Consider the following 25,926-nt stretch of genomic DNA (forward strand, 5'->3'; position numbering starts at 1 on the left):
TGTCTTTAGCTGCCGTGTAAAAATCACTTTGATTGACGTCGTTTCTATAATCGTCGTCGCGCCTTTCATGAAGGCATCCCCCGACGTAAACCGGGGTATTACTGGAGATGAAAAATGCTGAAATGTTGATCGTGCAGCTATTGATAAGTATAATACTTTAATACATTTGGTATTTGAGCTTTGTACATAGGTCAGGGCTATCATCGAGGCATTGTTTCACAGATGGATATAGTCCGCCAGTAGGCAGCGATGTTTATTTGTATAATTCCAAATGAATAATTTGTGGGTCGTTTTAGGAATATGGTAAACTTGGACTGATGCCAGCACACCCAATGGCCTCCCCGTTTCGGATTGCGTCACAGGATCCTTCATGTCCACTGCAAAGCAGACTGTGCATATTTAACGGTTTAATTTGCCCGCAGTTTAAACCAGGGCGCGACCTGCACCATTTTACCATAAACCTCCGCAACAAGCGGAGAACATGTTACCCCGCCCGGCCCTGTTATTGATCATGTAACTAAAAACATTTTGCAGTGCATCGAATGACCTTTTGGGTCTACAGACGGACTTCCTGTCAGCAGCAGAGCCGCTCGTCCAGCCCGCGTCTCCCTCCATGGGCAGCTGGGCGGGTGAGTACCCGTCAGGGTGGGGGGGGTCGCTCCACCCCCCCTCCCCCCTCCTTCTTGGATAAGCACATTTATTTGTGGGTAAGATCAGTTTGCCTCTTACCTGCGGTCATCTTATCCACGGTATGGCAGACAGGATAGTTTTAATTTTTTTCACACACGACTCGTGTTCAGCCTGGCCTGGCCAGTCCCTTTTTGTGGTTGTTTTTACTCTTCCTGCTGAAATCAAACTCATTTGCCCTTCTTTTTTCACCACTTTATCCTTCACCTTGCGCTTTCCTGGAATAAGCTGATCTACTTGGCGGAGGTAAGCTATACGCTGTATTTCTCTTACGCATGCTAAATACCCTTCCCTTACAAGCACAGGCCTTCCAATGCGCGCACATGTATGTATGTACGTTTAACTTTTTTCGGACCGTACGTAGCCAATCGTGATAATCAGAGGTGTGAGGGAAGGACAATAAACTAAACACAAACCAGTTCTAAAGAAATTAGTTTTAAAACTAGATTATGTAAAATTGCATAGCTACAGTGGCTTCCTAATATCGGAAGGAAGAGTGATCCAGACGGCCGCAGAAGCGCATCTGAAAGTACGCGATGCAGTGACCGTCTTTGCTCTGACTAGCCAAAAGCTGCTGTGAAACAACCGGATATGAGACGTCTGCATTTCGTGCGTCTCATCTTCCCATTGAAGCGTCAACCGCAATCTAATCATGAACCGCAGGAACATCAACTGAGTTGACTTTACTCCATAGTGCCCCCCCTCTATTGACAGCGATTGCAACTTCCCACGGTGCCTTATTGAGAATTTGCCTTCGGCGCCGTTGGCAATATTTACATCTTGCCGATGGCTCCTTTTACCTGTCGTGTAAACGCGGATCTGTGGCCTCCTCCCCTCATGCCCCCACCCACCAAGTCCACTTTTGGTCCACCTCCTGCTGCGATGTGGACTGGGAGTGCGCTGTGATAACCTCGGCGACGAGTTGTGCGTTTTTATAAACTGACCTGTCCTGGGCAGCTGGTTTAGTTAATTGTGAGGTGTGGATGGTGACATTCATGAATTCAGTAGATTTTGTTTTATGCGGTTGTTTGAAACTCAGGACATTTTAGTGCCGTGATGAAGTATACATTATTCACACTGACGCACTCCTGTAATCCGTGAAGGTTTGTGGATGACATAACTTTAAAACTCTTCCTGTGGGCAATAGAGGTGCCTTACCTTGGCTGATCAGGAGGTGGTGCAGTAGGTATGGCCTAATCTCCATCTCTTCCATTTGTATGATTCAGAGCAGTTAGGTCTAAAAAATTTACTGCACAGCACACTTTTGCGTTTTCTCAATCTTCATGATTTATTTACTTATTAGTATTAGGGATGCTGCCATGGTGTAATGGTTTAGCATGCTGGACTATGGTCGCCAGTTCCATTCCGTCTCCCAGTGCGGCAGTTCAAATGACGGGAGTCCATCAAAGTATCCTGCATACCCTCCTGTCCACCCAACAGACGTGTGCACACCACAGTGCATCGGCAGGTCGTAAAGTGTGGGTACTCCCACCCATTCCAAGACATGGAAGAGTAGGCAGATGCCCTCCACTAGAGGGAGCTCTTCAGAGATGCCTCCTAGTGGAGGCCCTTCTTCCGACAGTGGCGGAAGCGGGAACTTGCAGAGCTGCACTTTTTTCGCCTGACCCCTGCGCATGCGCGACCAATGGTAAGGGGGAAGGTGGGCCGGCCACTGAACACTTGGTATTGGCAGCGAGGCTCTTTTCTGGGATTCCGACCAACGTGGCGACACGCCTGCTGGGGACTTTGCCGCAGCAGAACGCCAGTTGCGAAGCACCAGGTTGGAGTGTTAGACTTCTTGCTCTCGCTTGGGCTTTCTCTGGGTTAACTCGAGGTTTCCTCACATATATGAACACTCATTAATTGGCTGACAATCTTAACATCTTGAGGACTGCAGAGCTTGGGTAATGTTGGTGCTTGCTCACTGCCTGGCTGACTTGCATGCGGTTCCTCGCGCCTCCGAATTCGTGTTTGTCTTTGAGCGCTAAGAAACGACTGTGCGTGTTATAGGTTGAAACAAATATCTGGGTTTCCGTAAGGTTTTTAGCCAATTTTGCGAGCAGCGTGAGTAACGTTGGTTTTGGAGGTGTGGAGAGCAGTAGAGGGGGGATGATCTATCAGGCTAGCAGCAGCAATTAGGAGTGACTGCTCACTGCACATTGAGATCAACGGTGAGTATTTCAGACTCTAGGTTTAACATCGGTGAGCGTGAGCCAGCGCCCGTTACCTAGAAAACAATGCTGGGCGGTAGCGAGGGAAGGCAGTGCTTGGAATAACATCAGAGGTGTTTGTATTATTATTGTTATTCATAATTTATTCATATGTCATCTGTAACACCTGGAGATGGAACATCCCTTTTTGAAATGGTATCTAGAGTATCGATTGACACACACGGCAAAACGTGTAATGACGCGTGTACACACATTTAAAATATACAACTTCCACAGCGTGTGCATTCTGTATATAAACATCACATCCCCATTGTGAGCTCGGGTTAACTTCTTTCATTCAACTGTCATCCCTTAAAAAAAAAGTCAGTTTCTCGGTCTAACCTCCTCCTCGGTCTTTCCTAGACATGCTGTCTGCTCCAGCAGCTCCTCCTAGCCCCCACCCGTCCCGCACCCCGACCCCCACCCTCACGGCCACCACCTCCGCCGCCGCGCAACCACCCGTGGGTGTCCCCCCCGTAAGCGAGGGTGAGGCCTCCTCTCCTCCAGCTGAGGCCTCGGCGGCAGGGGGCGCGGCTGCCGCTTCGCCTCCGAGCGGCGGCAGCGCCGTCGCTCCTTCCAGTGTGCAGCCCTCGGACGTGGACCTCTTCGGAGGTCAGTCCGACTTGCGTCGATTCGAGAGAACCCCATCTGTGTTTGGCTGGGTGGCTCGGGGCGCGCTTGCATTTAATCGCCACGGTGGCTAGGAGATGTTAACTACCTCGCCTGGTATATAGGAGGTCGTGGGTTCGATCCCAACCCAGTGATGCCTATTGTATGTTTGGATGTTTTCCCCGTAGTCGTGTGGATTTTTCTCCGGGTCCTCCGGTTTTTCTCTCCACATTTAGGATTAACGTGCATTTCAGAGTATTTGGCTGCTATAATTTCCACATGATGATACGCCGCTTCTTTGAGCTGTCATTTGTGGCCAGGTTGCTTCTGAAAAAAAGCTATATGGCTCCTTGGGCCTTGGCGGGTAAAATAAAAGTTAAGTTTCGTGAAATTCCTTATGTCAACATTAATCGAGCACTATCCTGTGTTCACATCTGTGATTCTACCCGCACGGGATGAAAGCATCATTTATATGTATAATTTCTGATTAGCCTGGTCAACAGTGACCAGCACAAGAATACCAATCAAACAAAATATTTTTTTCCACTTTTTTTGCAGCTACCAGGGCCTCCGTTGGATTATGTTAAAATTTAAAAAGCCCTTGAATAATGGTAGGCCTGTATTAAAATGTAAGATATTTTATTTATTCATAATAATAATTCGTGAAGAGAGCTATCAAGAGGTAACTGCGTGTCACAGGGGACTCAGCCAGCGTAGTGGCTCAACAGGAGAGAAAGCGACTCGCAACTCGAAGGTTGTGATTTCAAACCCTGGTTGTGGGTTGACTCGGCCCAGGGCTCCAAGCTGGAGGTGATGACTGCATCACTGCTCATTGGAGCAGGAAATCAGTTGGACTTGTTTTTCTTATGAAGGAGTTGGGATGGGCAGGTCAATGTTTTTAAGAACTATGCCATTTCTTACCCAGTGTTCGTGTTTCATTTAGAAATGCGCAGCAATTATACTATGTAACACAATTTTTGTTCCTGGGTAGTTAGTGTTATTTCGTAATTGCGTATACCTAAAAAGTATAGAAAATGGCTATTATTCCTCACAAACTTTGTTTTTCTGACCAGGACAGTGATATTTTAAAATTTACCTATTTTCAATGAGAAAACGGGCAAATTTGTGTCTTTTCCTTAACAAAGTCCGGAAAAAAACACATGAATCAAAAGTAACATGTATTTATAATAAAGTAATACAAAAATGAGTACAAAAGATTTAGAAGTGATTAGTTTTTAGAGATTTACAATTGTACTGTAAATCGCTTTCACGAATCAGCCCCCAAATGTAGTCTCCCATGTTCTCATTATACTGTCCTTGGTAGCGGCGTCCAGTATATCCTGGTGGAAGCGCTCGCCTTGCTCCTCCGAGTACGCTCCCATGTTCTCCTTGATTTTATCAAGATGAGCATCAAGGATATGGACTTTGAGGGACATCCTACAGCCCATTGTGCCATAGTTCTTCACCAGAGTCTCAACCAGCTCCACATAGTTTTCGACTTTGTGATTTGCCCGGGAAGCCACGAACCACTGCGACAAAGCTGTTCCAAGCCGCTTTCTCTTTACTAGTGAGCTTCTTGGGGAATTAATTGCACTCCAGGATCTTTATCTGTGGTCCGACAAAGACACCGGCTTTGACCTTTGCCTCGGACAGCTTAGGGAAGAAGTCTTGAAGGTAGTTGAAGGCTGCCGACTCCTTATCTACAGCTCTAACAAATTGTTTCATAAGGCCCAATTTGATGTGCAGTGGCGGCATTAGCACCTTCCGGGGGTCCACCAGTGGCTCCTATTTGACGTTGTTCCTCCCCACGGATAACTCCTTCCGCTGTGGCCAGTCCCACCTGTGGTAGTGCGTCTTGGTGTCCCAGCTGTCCCAACGGCAAAGATAGCAGGGTAACTTGGTTAAACTGCCTTGGAGACCAATCAGGAGTGCCACCATTTTTAAGTCTCCCATGACCTCCCAGCCATACTCATCATACTTCAAGGCGTCCAGCAAGGTCTTGATGATGTTGTAATTCTCTTTGAGGTGCACTGAGTGAGAACAGACTGGTCACATGGTGGCAGAAGCAGAGAGCCCATCTTGATGGGTGGAGAAGCTGCAAAAAAATTGGTGATGCTTCCTCTGATCTGCGACTTGTACACTTTCATCCAACAAGTTCCACTGCTTGAGCCTAGACATCAAAAGCTTGGCATTGGACTTGGTGAGACCAAGATCTCTGATCAAGTCGTTGAGGTATTTTTGGTTGGTAGTATGGGATTCTCTCCTCAGCTCCACCTCTGAAATTGTCATCTGGATTTACAACGTCTTCCTCGCTCTCTGACTTGCTGCTCTCTTCTAAAGACGGCTGCTCTCTCTCCGGAGGAGTGTGCACGGGGAACTCATGGCAGTGAGGCACCGGGGCGATGGATGAAGGAAGGTCCGGATACATGATAGCAGGTGCATTCTTGCCAGTCCGAAGTTTGGAAGCGTCCATCATGCAGAAGTAGCAGTTGCTTGAGTGGTGAGTAGGTTCCCGCCAAATACTTGGGATAGCGAACTTCATGTCTTTCTTTTCCCCTCTACCATCCTACAAAAATAAATTTATTTCACCCATGACTAATGTGTAGGAGATTCTCGCAACATTTTTTATATATGATATAGTTTTTCAATAACATTTAGAGTTGTAAAACTTTTTAAAATAAAAAAAACTTTCACATTTTTTATAACATCAAATTCCGAGCAACAATTGTACATCTTATCATCCAGAGTTTGCATTTTGCATTGCTCGTAGGTGAAATGAGGTGCCCAGGGTTTGTCTTGATCCCCGACAGGCATGCTGAAATATGCCTTGTAGGCCTCACACATCTTAGCAGATGCTTCCACAGAGTACTTTTTCGCTCTTGTCTTGATAAATTAATAATTGGCCGCAGAAATGGCAAAATGCGTCTGCCGGATGCTTGCAGCCTCTTGATGCCATCTCAGAAAAGTGCAGATATGTATCCACTTAGGCAGCTGGAACTAAACTGAACTGGTGTGCTTAAGGCCCCTGTATTTATACTACTTTATTACTGGATAGTTTGAGAATATTAGTGTTCCTCCAAGTATATTTAGGACTGAATCCATCTGGAATGTTCTGGAAAATAGGTAAATTTCAAAATCACTGTCCTGGTCACAAAAGCAAAGTTTGTGGGGAATAATAGCCATTTTCTGTACTTTTGAAGCATAAGCAATTCGGAAATAACACCTACTATTCAGGAACACAAAATAAAGAAAAAAATGTGCAATTAATTTTCATGCTGAAATTTGGACGAAGTTTTGGGTATAATTGTTTCTTGTTTTCCTAATGAAAGTCTAGGTCCTCTGAGGCCCTTACTCTGGAATTTTCGGCCTTAAGCGGTTTTATAATGATAACCCGTGGAGGGTATACTTGGAATATTTAGACTTTTATTTTGTTTGATTATTTGCAACATAACATCAAGATCATTGTATTGTGATCTTTAGTCGTATGAATGTAATACGTTATTTTTTTATGTTTTGGAAAACATTTTCAGGAGTCTATTTTGCAAGAGATTCTTCAGTGGGCTCTCACAGGATTTTGATTAAAGGATTTTCTGTTTCCTGCACCTAAGAGTCCATATTCAATAAAGTGGGAACATTAAACAGTAAGTGTTCACAAAGCCCTGCGAGCCACCCAGCCAAACTCAATGTTGGGGAACATCTGTGTTAGAGTGGCATAAACTTTCCTCTGTGTACCTGTCTTTTACGTGATCTTCATCCTTCCTGCTTTCCTGCCTATCTACCTGCCTCACTGGAAATCGGGGATTGCATCGGAGCAGATGTGTTTGCCTCAACCCTGAGCGAGCCTGCCACCACCACTGCCGCCTCCTCCTCCGCTGCTGCCGCCGCTGCTGCGAAACCGGGAGACGGAGCCGAAGCGGCTGTCGACCTCTTTTCTGGTGCGGGCTACGAGCTGCTACCGCTGTGTCTGTCACAAAACAACAACGAACTCCAGAGGCGGAGTGTCCCCCCCCCCCCCCCCTGTTATGCCTCTCCAGTTGTATTGTTGATGGCACGGGCGTGCACCGCGCAGTCCCTTGCAGGCAAAGAGGTGGTGGGGAGGGTGGGTGAGGGAGGCCTGGGCAAACTGAAATATGATGCTGTTTAAACGGGGCCCTTCGTTAATAATAACAAAAACACATTAAATGTACAGTAGTCCCTCAGTTGACCGTGACATCGGTTAACGATTTTTCGGTTCATGTTTTGCCTAACCATAGGGTCTTCATGGTTTCGACTCGTGTAAAAACGTTGATTAACGGTACGTTTACGTGATTGAACGGATTCATGCTTTTAACATGGAATTCGTATAGTCGGTTAACAGTTATTTCGGTTAACAGTAGTTTTTTGTGGAACTGATTAAAATGATAACTGAGGCACTACTGTATTTATAATTATTTTAATATCTTGAGTAGGGAGATCACCCCCATTGCTGTCTCACCCCTCCTACTACCCCCCCCCCCTGCCTTCCACAATCATGCTGCAGGAATGACTAAAACGTTACTAAACATTAGGCACTAGCCTGCCAATGTGGTATAGACTGAGCTTGGTATATTATACATTGCTGTGAAGAGGTTTTTCGCTGGAGTGTTTTTTTTCTCTTACCCATTCACCTCCAGGACCAAGGATGGATGAGTTATCTCTGTCTGTATGTATGTCTGTCTGTGGGAAGCAGGGGGTCACAATAATAATCATAAAGGTTATCATATATAGACTAGGGGGGGGGGGGAACTCCCACTTGTAAATAGCGTGTCTGTAAAAGTGTAAAATAGGTGACGCTTTGGGCAATAGCCGTCTTCTAAGTGCACAATTATAGGCCAGATAAATAGTGACAAGTTTAAAAATGTCCTTTATATGATGGGCCACCATCAAAATAAAAAAAAGTCTTACTAAATAAACTAATTTGTATATAAATTTTAATTTCTGGCACAATGCAGTATTGGCAAAACTGCTGTTGTGACGTCAATAAAACCATAATACTTATGGATTCCCAGACACAATTCTAGTTTTGTTTTGTGTTCAGGAATGCACCACGAAGTGGATAATGCTAATTATTCCTATCATTAACCCTGTTCTACCCATACGCAATGTGTGTGCAACATTTTATAAATTGACCTTCAATACAAATTCGTTTATTTCTTGAACATGTTTGATTGTTGAAGGATTTGTGTGGTACCCAATAGCTACGAATAAGTAACTATTCATATGCCAATTTAGAAACCGTTCATAAGTCAACCAAAATGTCATTCTCATCAGGCCTCGTAGTCGACACAAGTGCAGTCTCAAACACTAATCCCCTCGGTCTCTCTGGGCTCTTCTATTTTCTAATTAAGAAGGATCCATTGCTTGACATGTGACACACTACATATAAAAAAAAATAGGGTCGCGCTTTTTATTGTTGAAGAGTGAGTCTTTTTTGTTGTTTCTCGTAAACTGTTTTTGTTACTATGAAGGGCCTTTGCCTTCATTAATATGATCAGGCAAATTCATCAACTGTGCTGTATTAGTGATGAATTGGCATGTTCTGTTTACGTGACAACCCTTACTAGTTGGCTGTGTCGGGTGGTGGCGAGTTTTAACGACACATTTATATATTTACGCGATCTAACCCAAAAAAAACAGCTGGATGATATTGGTCGCAAAAGCCTATCTGTTAAACAAACAAGGTGATGTTATTACATGTGATTGCCATAGCATTGTGTTTTATGGAAAGTCATTCATAATCATCTTATTAAGTTTAAACATTAATAAGTTAAATTATAGTGCCCCTAGGGCTAAGCCTGCATCGCCTGGTTTCCTTGCCCGGGTCCCCGCTTCTTTCTAGTCAATATCATCTTGGAGAAACCGTGGAAGGCCCAAGTTGCTCATCATCAGCCATGATTTATCCACTGCTGGATGATGACCGATATCATGTCTCTGATGTGTTTGCCTGATCCTAGTGTCCCTCTGTGTGCCTGTTAGTAATTCCAAGCTTTCTTCTGATCTTGCTTTTATCATATTCATTATGTTATATCCACTCCTGCATTAAGCATCAATAATATAAACTAGATTTGAAGCTTTCGTGACTGCGGGAATTACTCTTTGGTTCTTTCAGTAAAGTCGCGTAGAAAATCAAATCAAATAATAATAGAATATGACGTTTCGGTTGCAACACAAGCAACCATTATCAGGTAAGAATGAATGATCATTTATTTTCTACGTGACTTTACCAAAAGAACCAAATAGTCATTAATAATATAGCTCTAACTTTCATATGTTCTATAATTCACTTGTTCCGTTGTTGTCGGTCGTTACAAGCATGCATATGCCCATGCTTTAAGTACATTTGTAACCTGGCTGAAATGATCACCACACTTGACAACCCAGATTAATCTTGGCTGCCACTTAGAGTTGAACTCGTGAATTCAGCAGTGCTGGTTCCGTTGTCATAATAGAAGATGCACCTGCCACTCGATAAAATGTCTTATCACATAACTTGACATAGTGCAGCTCTGAGGGCCTTCATATGATAACAAAAACATCTCAAAAACTGACCTTCATAACATCATTAGTGCTGTTTTGTGACTGGGTAAGACATCCTCCAGGGAACGTGTGACATCATTAGATGATATTTGATATCGTTTGATCTGTAATTTTGTCATATCTGCTGCAGTGGGGAGTCATTGATTGGGTGCCACGATGGCGAGATGTTAACTACCTTGCCCGGTATACAGGAGGTTCTTGGGTGCGATCCTGACCCTGACACATGCTGTATATTTGGAGTTTGCATGTTCTCTCCCCGTGATCGTGTGGATTTTGATCTGTGCCCTCCGGTTTTTCCCTCCATTTTTAATCGACGTGTTTAGAGTATTTGGCTGCTATACATTTCCACATGATAAGGCACTTTGTTGAGTTGTCATTTGTGGCAAGGTCGCATCTGAAAATGAGCTAAATAGCTCGATGGGCCAAACCTTGTAAAAGAAATAAAAAATAGTTTTAATTTAGTTTATTGTGTAATTTTCTGTGTCATCTGACTCGCTAGCACATCTCATAATTTGTGATTCAATTGCAAGCTAACAAGGGAAAAAATGCCGAGACTTATGGAATGTAAGCGTTAATATTTGTCTTCTGGTTCTTTCGGTAAAGTCACGTAGAAGGGAAATAATAAATAATAAAAATAAAACATAATACAATTAAATTATCACGACGTTTCGGCCACAACACAAGCAGCCGTCCTCAGGTGAAGAACAGAGCTGTCTGTAAAACAGCGTCGTAATGAACACTGCTAAGCTTGGCAGCGTATTTAAGCTGGGTGGGAGGAGAAGAGCGCCTTGACAAAGGAGTTTACATATCAACAGAGGAATTTAGCATATTGACGCTAAAGAACTGCAACTACCCTACTTCCATGCAATAAACCGATGTGAAAAAACTAAATATAAAATACATCAATATAATCAATGTACTCAATAATACTCTCCAATAAGCTGAGCTATTAACATTAAGTTACTGGATATACACTACACTATATAATGACTACCATATAGTGAACCGATAAAAAACTAAAATATAAAATACATCAATATACTCGATATACTCTCCAATAAGCTTGTAAACTAAGCTTATTGGAGAGTATATTGAGTATATTGATGTAATAGTTTAAATTTTTGTTTTTTATTGGTTCACTATATGGTAGTCATTATATAGTGTAGTGTATACCCAGTTACTTAATGCTAATAGCTCAGCTTATTGGAGAGTATATTGAGCACATTGATTATGTTGATGTATTTTATATTTATTTTTTTCACCGGTTTATTGTATGGTAGTTGGGTAGTTGCAGTTCTTTAGCGTCAATATGCTAAATTCCTCTGTTGATATGTAAACTCCCTTGTCAAGGCACTCTTCTCCTCCCACCCAGCTTAAATATACGCTGCCAAGCTCAGCAGTGTTCATTACGACGCTGTTTTTCAGACAGCTCTGTTCTTCACCTGAGGACAGCTGCTTGTGTTGTGGCCGAAACGTCGTGAGAATTTTATTTTATTGTTTAATTGTTATTATTTTATTATTTCCCTTCTATGTGACTTCATCGAAAGAACCAAGAAGATGAATCCCTGCAGTCATGAAAGCTTTAAATCGAAAGTTAATATTTGTATTCGTTCTCATACGAAATGCCCACAATTTCACGAACCTTAGCCAATCCGAACATTTCTGTTGGTCTCATCCAGCTTTTGTATCCTTTCAACATTATCCCATTCAATCCACGCGTGTAACCCTATACAGCAGGGCACAGCGTACACTTAACCAAGCTTGTGCCAGTTCCAGGGTCAGAACAGACCGGTACAAAATGTGAGCATTTCAAGTTTAACTTTGTAATGTTTTGTCTCACGTCTTCGCTTCTTCCATTTGGTTCCACTTTGTTGCTGCACCATTACCTATTTCTATTTGTTTCACTGTTTTGGGGAATCGTGTGGAGCTGCCATTCATGACTTTGCATGAATGGCAGTCCTAAAAAATATGGATAATACAAAAAAATTATGAGATTTGTTTCGGCCCTAAATTAAATGCAATATAAATTAATCTGCCAACGAACCATCCTGACCAGTGTTTTTATAGAATTTGTTTTTAAAAGAGAAACCTTTCACCGGTTTTGAATTAGGTCTCATTAATTAGCAGCTAGAGATTTGAATGCTCGGGATAATACATTGGTTCGCACAAGAGAAAACATTGTCAAACTGTTGAATATTTAATTGTTGTTAAACAATGAGGCACCTTCTTTTGGACACTTGAACGCTTGAATTAGTGTTCCTGTAGTATGCTTTTCTATTTCCTTGGTCCCTATTTCTCCTTTCCTCCTCCCCACTGCGGCCTCGCCCCCTTTCCTCTCCTAACCCCCCCCTCCCCTCCCGCTTGCCCCAAGACCCGTTTGCTCCCAGCGCGGGATCCGCTGGAGACGCAGCCCCTGCCGATCTGGACCTCTTTGCCATCAAGGTGGCATTGCCAGAGGGAGCACCTGATGCAGCGGGGGTGACACTGCCCCTCACGCCGTCTCCGGCTGCCGCTGTGCTCACGCCTTCGGCCCCTGTGCCCCCTTTGCTCACTCCGACCGCCCCTGCAGCCCCTGCCGCCTCTGTAGATCTCTTTGCCGGTAAAGATTCTGTCCCTTGAAAGCCAATATGCTGTAATCGCTTTTGCTTTTCAAACCATGCTGAGGTGGGGTATGATGTGCTGTTCGACAATTAGTTTCTCACTGTACCTTGCAGATCCGATAGAGGGCAAAGTACACATTTACGCCAAAATTAATAATACATCCAATTTTACCCATCAAAGCTTCACGAACTGTTTCGCGGTATTTCTGTAACTGCTTGGTAACGCATGCAGGAAATTATGAAAGTGCACCGGCTGCTGCAGTTTGGAAGTTAAAGACCCTGTAATATTACAGCATCTTTACTGTGTGCCCATGTCGTGGTCAACATTTTTATTTTAATAATAATTACTCTTTTGCATTAGTTATTAACGGGATACCCATGGTTTACACTTTCATCCAGCCCCTTACCTGGTTAAATAATTGTTGTAGATTTGTAACCCAACTGAATGTTTACTGCACGTCTTATTTTAGCGTACCAGAGTAGGGGACACACTTCCTTATGTCGTCTGTATTTCCTTTGGTAATTCTGAGTAGACCTCCGTTACTGTAATTACCTCAATCTCTTACTTTGCTTTAAGTGAGTTCTTTGTGCTGGAAGCGTCTAAGCAACAGGTGGTGCGGGATCAGCAAGAGCCTCAGTTTTAAGTCTTGTTTAATACCTGATATTCGCAAGAGCTTAACGCTAAGATGTGAATCCGAGGAATGTAATGTGATGTTTGACACGAGAGGTTTTGCTGAGTTGACCGTCTCATTCAATGAAGTGAACAATCTTATTTTTTTTCGGGGGCCCCCCTCTTGTGTTGCACCGAGTTGCCGCCGCTTAGAATGTAGACTCCCCTTCTCGCAGGCACTCTCGCTCGGGCTTTAAACCAATTGAGTTTCTTTCACTTTATTTGGCTTATTCCAACTCTTGAGAAATGTTAAAGTTGCTTTTAATTGCTGTGCAACATCCATTGTGCGGAGTTTATAATGCAAACCCATCTTTTTGGTTCTTTCGGTAAAGTCACGTAGAAGGCAAGTAATAAAATAATAAAAATTAAACATAATAAAATAATTCTCACGACGCCGTCCTCAGGTGAAGAACATGTCTGTCGATAAGACAGAGTCTGAATGACACGTCCTCGGCTTGGAGCGTCTATTTAAGCTGGGAGGGAGGAGGAAGAGCGCCTTGACAAAAGAATTTGCATATGAAGAGGAATTTAGCATATTTATGGGAAATGCAGGAATGCGACTAGTGCTACTTGTGAAATGCGTAGGAGGTGGGCGAGGGGTTTTCAAAGTCATATTATGCCCATGCATTATGTAGGATTAACAGCATCAAAGGGAGGGGGTAGGGGTAGCATTAATAAAGGGAAGGAATGTTAATAGTATGTAGCTGCAGTAACTAACCAACCACGTAAAAAGCTAAAGTATAAACTACATAGTATCATCAGTATGCTAAATATACTCTCAATAAGCTGAGCTACTAACCGTAAGTAATACATTACAATTCTAGGTCGCAAAAAATATAATATGCTTCCAGCTAAACTTTTTAAACGTTTTCCTTACATCACACGGGTCTATCCCGTACTATATGCTGCCATAGACAAACCCAACATTAAATTGTATACTGTATTACTATACACTACCCTATGTCTTAGAATAATACATAGTGTAATATTACACTATGTATTATTCTACCCACCCAACTGTATACCACACTGCTGTATATTCACTATACAATTACGATACTATATATTACCTTATACATTGTATTAAACATTACACTTTAATACTAATTATTATACATTATGCTATACACTATACCATTGACCGTCGCGTGAAAGGTACTAAGAGGAAGCAACAAAATATGTCAATGGGAGAGTGGTGATATCGACAATCAAGGGGATTTCCCTGTCTCCAGACGACCTGCTTGTCAGTTTTGATGTGATTTCCTTATTCACCAAGGTTTCTGTACCTGACACCATCGCAATCATTGAAGACTTGGTTCATCAAGGACTGAATGCTGGGGTACCCCCCCCTGGTGAGACACTGCTTAACCAATACATACTTCACCTGGAATGGAACTTTCTACAAGCAAACTGAGGGCACCCCAATGGGCCCCCCCCCCTATCTCCGGTTGTAGCCAACATCTTCATGGAGAAATTTGAGACTGACGCCATCCAGACTGCCACTCTACGCCCGACCTTATGGAAGAGGTACGTAGATGACACTTTTGTCATCTGGCCACATGGCCGGCCTGCTCTAGACCAATTTCTCGACCACATCAATTCCATACACCCAGCCATCAGATTCACCATGGAAGTCGAAAAAGATGGCAAGCTACCCTTTTTGGATGTCCTAATTAAAAGGAGACCTGATGGTTCAATGAGCCACTCTGTCTACAGGAAAGCCACCCATACGGATGCTTACCTAAAACCGAAAAGATGGTGGTGGGAATCCGGTTTTAGGTAAGCATCTGTATGGGTGGCTTTCCTGTAGACAGAGTGGCTCATTGAACCATCAGGTCTCCTTTTAATTAGGACATCCAAAAAGGGTAGCTTGCCATCTTTTTCGACTTCCATGGTGAATCTGATGGCTGGGTGTATGGAATTGATGTGGTCGAGAAATTGGTCTAGAGCAGGCCGGCCATGTGGCCAGATGACAAAAATGTCATCTACGTACCTCTTCCATAAGGTCGGGCGTAGAGTGGCAGTCTGGATGGCGTCAGTCTCAAATTTCTCCATGAAGACGTTGGCTACAACCGGAGATAGAGGGGAGCCCATTGGGGTGCCCTCAGTTTGCTTGTAGAAAGTACCATTCCAGGTGAAGTATGTATTGGTTAAGCAGTGTCTCACCAGGGGGGGTACCCCAGCATTCAGTCCTTGATGAACCAAGTCTTCAATGATTGCGATGGTGTCAGGTACAGGAACTTTGAATAAGGAAACCACATCAAAACTGACAAGCAGGTCGTCTGGGGACAGGGAAATCCCCTTGATTGTCGAAACCACCACTCTCCCATTGACATACTTCGTTGCTTCCTCTTAGTACCTTTCACGCGACGGTCAATGGTATAGTGTATAGCATATTGTATAATGATAAATAGTATTAAAGTGTAATGTTTAATACAATGTATAAGGTAATATATAGTATCGTAATTGTATAGTGAATATACAGCAGTGTGGTATGCAGTTGGGTGGGTAGAATAATACAGTGTAATATTACACTATGTATTATTCTAAGACATAGGGTAGTGTATAGTAATACAGTATACAATTTAATGTTGGGTTTGTCTATGGCAGCATATAGTACGGGATAGACCCGTGTGATGTAAGGAAAAAGTTTAGCTGGAAGCATATTATATTTTTTGCGACCTAGAATTGTAATGTATTACTTACGGTTAGTAGCTCAGCTTATTGAGAGTATATTTAGCATACTGATGATACTATGTAGTTTATACTTTAGCTTTTTACGTGGTTGTTTAGTTACTGCAGCTACATACTATTAACATTCCTTCCCTTTATTAATGCTACCCCTACCCCCTCCCTTTGATGCTGTTAATCCTGCATAATGCATGGGCATAATATGACTTTGAAAACCCCCCGCCCACCTCCTACGCATTTCACAAGTAGCACTAGTCGCATTCCTGCATTTCCCATAAATATGCTAAATTCCTCTTCATATGCAAATTCTTTTGTCAAGGCGCTCTTCCTCCTCCCTCCCAGCTTAAATAGACGCTCCAAGCCGAGGACGTGTTATTCAGACTCTGTCTTATCGACAGACATGTTCTTCACCTGAGGACGGCTGCTTGCGTTGTGGCCGAAACGTCGTGAGAATTATTTTATTATGTTTTATTTTTATTATTTTATTACTTGCCTTCTACGTGACTTTACCGAAAGAACCAAGAAGATGAATCACTGCAGTCACGAAAGCTTTAAATCGAAATTTAATGCAAACCCAGTTGAAGACATTTTCACACTAGTTCTGTGATATCTTCTTCTAGAGATGTTCACTCACAGCATGGTTAACTCTCACCTACAAGTCCCAAATTGAAGTTTCTCTCTTGACAATGGCAATTGTAGGTAAAATGGAGTATAATTGTAGCATTATATATGTATGTATGTAGAACTTCTTTTGCACCATATGTAGCCAACCGTGCTCATCGAAGGTGTGAGGAGCAGGACCACAAACTAAGCACAAAAATACGTTTTAAAGAAATTAGTTTTCAATCTACATGTTAGGGACGACATTGGAATTGGTGTAGAAGCATCGGCTAAAGATATTTTACCACCATGGTCACTATTAACTAACACAGACCTGAGATTGAACTATATGCAGAACGTCTACACTGTGCAGAGTACCCATTTTCAGAGCAGACAAAGAGTGACGACAACAGGAAAAATCGAAGATTGATTTTAATTTAAACATTTTACAGTGAAGTCTGGGGGGAAAATGGTTTAAAGTGGAGGCGCAATATTCATATAAATAGTTTTTCATTATCAGATTTTTTTTCACCTTTTTAAACGAATAAAACACAAGTATACAACAAGGAAGAAAGTATATGCATATGCATGAATCCTTAATAGTTTTCTAAAATGTTCGTCCTGAAGTTTTTGTGTTAATTAATCATATTTCTGCCATGACATGCTGAACGCAAATTTAGACGTTAACAAATACAATGAAAACTGAAGAGGGTGCATAGAAACATGGAGAGGTGTAGACTTGCAAATGCATTGGGACGACAAAAAAGGACACGTGGATTAGAGGACATAGGTTAACCACGTTAGATTAACTATTAACAAAAGTTTGTGGGTTTGGGAAACCATTATCAATATGGCTGGTTTTCATTTGGGTAAGTCCTTAATAGCAGCATAACCTTGGACTAAAGTTGTGTTTTTATATTTTATCATCTTTCGAGAAAAATCAGGACCTCCCTCATGTTGCAGGCAGGCAGACGGATGGATGGCCAGCTTTTGTGCTTTCAACCTCCGTTGAAAAGGCTTAAAAATAACTATCATGCAAAAAATTACTTGGAAAAGGTCACTAACTCTTATAAGCATTTGACCTCTGTATCTCTACCCTTTGTAGGACCATTGCCCGAGATGTTGGCTCATTACTGCATGTGCTTTTTGAGTTTTCCGGCAGAGTTTGTCATTTGAAGTTGTGCTAAAGTCTTCTCAGCTTGTGGTTTGCACGAAAGGTGCACATACCCAATGTAAGCGTGAACCGCAGTGCTTTGCGAGTGGGTGGTCCGCTCTGCTTTCTGCAGACATGTTCGGCTCCCTGCCCGAGCCCACGCGGGCTGGGTCTCCTAAGCCGGAAGGCCCCACCAACGTAGACTTCTTGGCTCCAGGTACCATGTGCATTGAGTGTTGTGTTTTGTGGTCTGCGCCCCAACCTCTCAATCCCCCGTCTTGTGCTGCTCAAAACCACCTGGAGGGAATGTCGCCAGTTTATGTGCATGGTGATTTGCATGTCGCCACTGGTGTTTAAGTAGCTCTAATACGTTGTTGGTTAGGATTGTAGCTTGGTTGATGGAGAAACATGGCTCCTAATGGTGAGCTTAATGGAAATTGTTTTAACGATTGTGATGGGAGGCCTGTTGACCCTGATGAAGATTTGAACTCTCAACCCCAACATTCATGGTCTGTTTGCTATAGCAAGAGCCATCATTGCTCATGGATGTCTACTTTGGTATTCTCTGTCCTCATTATTGGCTGCTTTTTTATACCTTACCTGTGGTTGGGAAAGCTTCGGCTTTTGTGTACATTTTCAATGCCAGATGTAATGCCTCCGCCATTATCCAAACCACACCGGTTTTATAATTTCACCCGTGGTTTGTTTTTGTTTTTCCCAAATGTTGCAAGTTGTTGTAAAATGTTTTCAATGGAATTTATACCACGCTTGGAAAATATTCAGCCTCGATGCATCCACGTGCACATTTTACCTGTTTTAACCCGTCGGCGTCACTCGCTTCTGTCAAGTAGTTTGTGATGTGAGCCCAATTCTGCAGCTGTTGTACACTCGAGTTTTTACAACGGACTTCCCTCTGCTGTCCTGGTAATAACTGCAATTTACTCAAGTCTTTGGCCTAACATGGCTTGGCGCTCACTTTTTTGTAAGAATTATTATATTTTAGAGCAATACATTTTACACGTGTTTTTTAAATCATGTTGTGAAATCTGAGCTGACAGCAGTCAGAAAATATCTTGCAAATATAACCCATAGAGACATGAGAACACACTCGGAGAATTGTCCACCTCATCCAGAGTGCGCAGCACTGGGCTTACACGTGAAAGATAGTCGTATGAAAGGATTTGCACATTCTGGATATCCTTCAACTTCCACAATTCAAGTTAGATTGCATTCATGATTGTCACTAGACCATGCGCCATACGATATTTCTGATAAGTTTGGCCTTTAATGAAATCACAAGTTTCCATACTAAGAGATAATTTTGGGATGACCTTGGTCAGCGGTCAGCAACTTTTGGTTCCCGAGCTGAAAGCTGCTCTTTAAGGACTGCTTCGTGATGTTATTCGCATGCATAGCGGCTCTTGAAATATTGAGCTTTTTTACCGAATTCATATAAAATGACTCTTTGTTATTTTCGGTTGCCGGCCCCTGGTCTAGGCATATGCAAGATGGCTGCCCAGATTGTTGCCTATCAACTGAAAAAAAAAACAGAATTGGATCTAGTCATGTGCTCCTGGACCAGTGCCAAATTAAATGAAGAACATTTTCTCAAATGCAGTAAGCCCTCTATTTACTTTGGAGATGTGTGTGACGTTGGGCCAAACAATGTAAATCGACACCTATTTTACCATTGACCAAACTATATAATATGTATGAGGGCTATGTTCCTGGGGGTAATTTTTTGCTCAACATTTGCAGGAAAAATATGAAATAAATACCAAAAAAAGTTAACAGAGGTGTTCATGGTTCACATCCAGCGACCAACGTGGTTATTCCTGCGAGTGTATTCACTGTCAAAATATGCGATGTCTGCTTCACATTGGACGTGAAAGATCCTGTGATGCCACTCGCAAGAATAGGCCATTGTGCGCCCGCGTCAGGGTCCAAATGTGAAAAAAATACCTGCAAATTATTCAAATGGAATATACACAGCAGTCATCGCCCTCGACTACAAAAACTTGCCAGTACCCTCCTGAAAAAGCAATGAGACTCTGAGGCTTTTCTGGGTAAACAAGCATGTTAATAATAATCAATGTAAACAAGTGATTTGAATAGCAAGTCAGAGGGGTTTTCCAGGTGGGGACTTCTGAGGAACTGAAGGAACTGTAGAGAGACAAAAAAAATATTTTCCTCAAGAACAATCGTTGCTTTCTGTGTTGGCCCACGGACTTTAGACCCGACTCCATATCGACATCACAGGGTTAGGACCTGGTGACATCCGTGTCGTCATGTATGACTATTGGCACCGGGAATGGACAATGTGCAATGTCCCATCATGCATCTCCAGCAGCCTAGTTCCTTTATTTTGCCCTACACCGTGATGACCGATATATCCCCCACTCATGATACCTGACGGTAACTACAGTTAAATATTGCAGATGCAGGGGGATGTCATTCTTTGTTGTCATGGCCACCGCAATATAAAATAAAACCACTCTTTAAAGTCATGTTTTGCAGACTCGGTGCATAAGCTTCTACCGCTTTCACCGAATGCCTCTAACTAAATAATTCACACAGCATCATGGAAACCTGGTTAACAGTTTAAAAATGTTATTACTAATGCTTGACGCTGTCCGTCCTTTTTATCACGATAACAACATCTACATTCTGTACGCTGCGGGAATGACCAAGCTCCTCTCAAAGTAATGTGGGCTCTCATGAACTCTACAGGAGGCTGACATAAACAGATGGTTGTCAAACATTTAAGCAATCGATGAAAAGTTGTTTCAATTAAATATCTACCCATTTGAAACTGCAGAACTGTATCGTGAGAGGTCATTAAAGCATGTTTGTTTATGGTGTAATGGTTGAGTTGCCATCGTCCTGTTTTAGCTCCATTGTTCATGCTCATTTACATAATTTGCATAATTCATGCTGTGGGGAATCGCATGCCAATGAATTGCTTGTTTATGAAAACGTTCATTTTTTGCACTCGCCTTCATTGTTAGGTTTTCATGGGTTAAATGATTCCTCCTCGTATATTATACATTCCATTGGCAAGGCATTCCCTTAATTTGTTATTTAGTTTGACGAGTTACTGAAATAATGTAGATTAATATAGTATTGTTATTTGGGATTTCTACACATGAAAGTTTTTTTCTAAATTATTGCATGGACTGGCACAATTTCACAACACAGTTGGAAAGTATTTGGAGGCTCACTTTTCAATCCTTTTTCTGAAATTGTATCCTTTGTAAATCACTGCGCCATTGCTGATAAAAGTGGTGCCTGTGCAGGTTAAAGAAGAAATTGCCTTCTCAATATGTTTGCCAATGTTTTAGTTACTTTGGTTTTGTGCATACATCTGGCATATTCCAGCTCTTGAAGAAATATTTGGCAGAGACAAAAGGAGTGTAAATATTTGCTTGTCCACAATGATGGTGGCTAGATCGGCTTCTGTGCATAAGCTTCCCATGAGTCAATGTGGCATGGGCACCTTTACAATGACATGCATGGTGAACTGCGGCCCTTGCTTTGTGAACCTACTTATTATATAAAAAAAAACATGTTTGTATACAAAAGTACCACGTCTTTATTTTATCTTCTAGCATTTGACATTACAATACTTTCTTTCCTCGGTGCTGCCTGTTTTGATAACTCTGTGCACGTTGCTTGCTGCCAAGACGTTTTTACATCCCCACCTTGTGGGGCATCTCCCATGTCTGATGCACCGGCCTCATCAGATCTCCTTGCCGGTGAGATTTTTATATGTTTTTTTACTTTGAATTTATCATCGTAACTTCACATCAACATCGCTGATCTATAACAGGTTTTCAGGTTCTGCATATATTTCAGATGTGGCCAGCTTGTTCATGAAGTTAATTTAATACAATCAAATATGATGTTTAAATCATTGCTGCAGTTGAAATGCAGCTTCAAATAAAGTCTGAATGGTGTGATTAAATGTGCCAAGTGAATGACCATTTTCCATAAATGTAAAACTTACATTAATCGCAGAACTGTGTACATTTGCTTTTTCGAGTAATATATCACGCCCCATTGCAGAGTTCCACTTTGTGTAATATGCTGAATAACGTAGCAAAGTGACCTAATAGAACATGAAGGGAAAATGTCTCTTGGATGAAAGATTATATTGGAGTGACTCGAAGTCGGTCTGTGGTATCATCTTCTGATGTGACACAGTGCTCTGCAATAATTTAAAAAGGCCATTTCTTAATCTCATGACGTGCCTTGAATAGGACAATTGGGGGACATTTTCAAAACTACATGTCTAATGTCCAGTTGTGAGTAAGTTACCGATATACATTATAATGGTCTAGAAAGGTTAGACAGCTTTAATTTAGCACAGATGTTTGGCTGTATGCTTTACACGTCCAATTAGCACGGTTGGCTGCATATATCGTGTTAATAAGTTGCACATACTTATGTAGTGAGAGCATGTGGGAGGGGCCACTGCTCACCTCGCTCCAATGGGAGCGGGGTGAATGGGGGGGGCGGAGGCAGAGGCAGGATGGAAGGTGGAGTTGGGTCACGTGGGAGAGCGGGATATAAGAGGAGGGCCGGAAGGAGAAGGGGAAGAGAGAGTAAGAACCAAAGAGGGATCCACGCAGGTCGGTGGAAGGAGCCGTGGCGCCATTGCCACGTGGTCGAGAAGGGATAGGTGCCCACGGGAAGGCAGCGTGCGTGGGGAGCGGCCAGACAGGGGAGCGTGCGGGATCGCACGGAGTGAGACAGGGGAGCGTGCAGGATCGCACGGAGAGACACACAGAAGGGAGCGTGTGCGGAGTACCCGAAGGGCGGTGTGGCTGGGCCGGGTGAGGGAGTGCACACGGAAGGGAGCCAGGTGACGGCGTGGGCGAGAGCCACAGGGAAGCGTGCGCGGGGCGCACGGACGTGCGGAAGGCGAGGCCGGAACGAGGAACAGCGGGTGCGTGGAAGAACCCAATAAAGGACACGGAGAAAAACGGAAGTTTCGATTTAAAGCTTTCATGACTGCAGGGATTCATCTTCTTGGTTCTTTCGGTAAAGTCACGTAGAAGGAAAATAATAAAATAATAAAAATAAAACATAATAAAATAATTCTCACGACGTTTCGGCCACAACGCAAGCAGCTGTCTTCAGGTGGAGAACAAGTCTGTCAAGTAGACATAGTCTGAATGGCACGCCCCAGGCTTGGAGCGACTATTTATGCTGGGATGGAGGGGCGAAGAGCGCTTTGACAACATAATTTGCATATCAAGAGGAATTTAGCATATCAAGAGGGATTTTAAAATATTTATGGGAAATGCAGGTATGCGATTAGTACTACTCACAAGTAGTACTCCGCAGGGAATGGATTCTTTGCTCCGCTGCAAGCTTCCTACCACCACTCTCCCATTGACATATTTCGTTGCTTCCTCTTAGTACCTTTCACGCGACGGTTAATGGTATAGTGTATAGCATATTATGTAATGAATAGTATTAAAGTGTAATGTTTAATACAATGTATAAGGTAATATATAGTATCGTAATTTTATAGTGAATATATAGCAGTGTGGTATACAGTTGAGTGGGTAGAATAATACATAGTGTAATATTACAATGTATAGTCAATAAGCATATTAGTTGCGGCGCCATATTATTAACATTCCTTCCCTTTATTAATTCTAACCTTACTCCCTCCCTTTGATACTGCTAATCCTGCATAATGCATGGGCATAATGACTTTAAACCCCTCGCCAAACCTCCGCATTTCACAAGTAGTACTAATCGCATATCTGCATAAATATGCTAAATTCCTCTTGATATGCAAATTATTTTGTCAAAGCGCTCTTCGCCCCTCCATCCCAGCATAAATAGTCGCTCCAAGCCTGGGGCGTGCCATTCAGACTCTGTCTACTTGACAGACCTGTTCTCCACCTGAAGACGGCTGCTTGCGTTGTGGCCGAAACGTCGTGAGAATTATTTTATTATGTTTTATTTTTATTTTATTATTTTCCTTCTACGTGACTTTACCGAAAGAACCAAGAAGAAAAAAACAACGGAAGTGTGAAGGAGTCCTTTATTACACTGGTGTCAGAAGTGAACCAAGATTTCCAAGCATCTGAAGAAGAGGATCGTACCTGCTCCATCCTCGGACGACGAAGACGAGAGTCCACCAACAGCGGCGTTCCCGACGACAGAAGGAGGAGGCGAGGTGCTGACAGGCGACACGCTGGGGGTGCAAGAGGTCGTAGGAGCGGCGGGGCCGTCTGCTGCAGCGGGCTCCGAGGAGGGCTGGCGACACGTCACGGCTCAACTGGAGTTGCTGCGGGCCACACTCACACAACTGTGCGCCCTGGTGACGGCGACGACGAGGCCGGATCGACCGAGTGGGGAGCCGTCCGCCATTGGGGCCCGTGTGACGCTTCCCGCCTTCTCCGCCACGTGGCAAGACGCCGCCATCTTGGGCGGGGCCGTGGACGAAGCGCGGGAAGCCGTCATCTTGGGCAGGGCCGTGGACGAGGCGCGGGAAGCGGCCATCTTGTTACCGCGTGCAGCTACCGTCTTGTCAACGCGGGAAGATGTGGTCGTCTCGTCACCGTGTCGACTTCCGTCAGCGGATTGTGGCGACTCGGGGAACCGCAGTCATCGTCTGACGACGCTGAAATAATTTTCCATTGGAGGCGACTGGAGTGCGTTCGCCTGCCGCTTCGAGGCGGCGGTCCGCTCTGCGAAGTGGACGGATGCGGAGGCTCTGCAAGTCATCGAGGAGCGTCGGCAGGACGAATCGGTCCGTTTTTTCCGCTCCATTAAAGACGACGCTCAAGGCCGTTTTTGAAGAGATGGCAGAGGCCTATGAGCCCCCGGACGATGCTCATCGCAGGTTCATTCAACGGCAACGGGCTCCGGAGGAATCTCCTGTGGCTTTTCGGGGTGCAGTCCTGGAGTTGGCTATGGCCGCATACCCGGACACGGAGCTGGACTTGTTGGAGCCATTGATTTTAGGGAAGATGTTGGAGCTATCCAGGGACTTGGGCATCCCTATGCCGGTGTGCGGTCACGAACAACTGACCTCCCGGATAGCGGCTAAGTGCCTGGACGTACAATTCAACCTGCGCCGTTGGAAGCAAGTAACAGCATGGACGGGGAGCCCCAAGATCGAGGGCGGTGCCATGGGATGGGACCCGTCCAAGGCCGTGTACGTGCCGGATGAGAGGAGGCCTGCGGAGTTGACGGCAGCCGCGACCCAGCCGCCTACTCGTGGGGGTGCGGAGTTGGGGCCGGGACCACCGTTGCGAGATCACCAGGACAGGGGGGGCGCTGGACGGCGGCCCGATCTGTTGTGCTTCCGGTGTGGCCGTCGGGGCCATTTCGCCAGGGAATGTTGGGCTCGCCCTCGCCCGCCGCTCCAGCAGGAGGCCCCTGCCAAGGCTGCGACGCGTCAAGAACAACCACGACAGACGGGACCGGCTGTGATCTTGCCGGACATGAGGATTCCTGCTCCGAGTGGGCCTTTCACGGTGACGGGGACACTTGACCCCGCTGCCCCTACAACCCCACCTCGGACGCAGTCGCGGGAGGACTCGATGACGAGCCCTGTTGGGAAACGGGACGTGGGGAGTGACGGGCCTCCAACAGCGGCGGGCGAGTGCAGTCCCGTCGCTCCTAAAACCCCGTCGCGGCCGCGGTCCGCGCGGGGGGGCGGCCCCGTGCGGGGCGGCCCCGTGCGGGACGGGCCGGCGACTCGCACGCGGTCTAAATCCCTTTCCTTTCGTTAATTGTTGTTACTATAATCTCCAGTGTCTTTTTATGACTGTGTCGTGTGTTGCTCGCATTATTTTTGTTCCGTTTGCAGCCGAGGACGGCTGGCTTTTTCATCGGGGGGGGGGGGGGGGTCGTGTAATGCAAGCAAGGACAGGGGCTTGCCGGCCTCCGCGCCGCTCACACGCGCCGGTGTAGTAAGAGCGTGTGGGAGGGGCCACTGCTCACCTCGCTCCAATGGGAGCAGGGTGAATGGAGGGGGCGGAGGCAGAGGCAGGATGGAAGGTGGAGTTGGGTCACGTGGGAGAGAGGGATATAAGAGGAGGGCCGGAAGAGGAGAAGGGGAAGAGAGAGTCAGAACCAAAGAGGGATCCACACAGGAGGGTGGAAGGAGCCGTGGCGCCATTG

General features: G+C 44.3%; 1 protein-coding gene across 7 annotated transcripts in view; it reads left to right on the plus strand.

Moving 5' to 3' along the window:
* Positions 1-25,926, plus strand: part of LOC144948706 (clathrin coat assembly protein AP180-like) — a 142,924-nt gene that overhangs the window by 64,887 nt on the left and 52,111 nt on the right. For 5 of the 7 annotated variants that reach the window (XM_078878385.1, XM_078878392.1, XM_078878388.1 and 2 more), the window contains 7 exons: positions 535-629; positions 916-933; positions 3,261-3,509; positions 7,322-7,441; positions 12,433-12,660; positions 17,909-17,992; positions 21,459-21,530. In XM_078878385.1, the coding sequence (XP_078734511.1) occupies positions 535-629; positions 916-933; positions 3,261-3,509; positions 7,322-7,441; positions 12,433-12,660; positions 17,909-17,992; positions 21,459-21,530 (866 nt within the window). The remainder of the gene's footprint in view (positions 1-534; positions 630-915; positions 934-3,260; positions 3,510-7,321; positions 7,442-12,432; positions 12,661-17,908; positions 17,993-21,458; positions 21,531-25,926) is intronic. The other 2 variants (XM_078878389.1, XM_078878390.1) reach the window with 2 other exon arrangements.

This window comes from Lampetra fluviatilis, chromosome 50, assembly GCF_964198595.1.
Source record: "Lampetra fluviatilis chromosome 50, kcLamFluv1.1, whole genome shotgun sequence".
NCBI classification, from domain to species: domain Eukaryota; kingdom Metazoa; phylum Chordata; class Hyperoartia; order Petromyzontiformes; family Petromyzontidae; genus Lampetra; species Lampetra fluviatilis.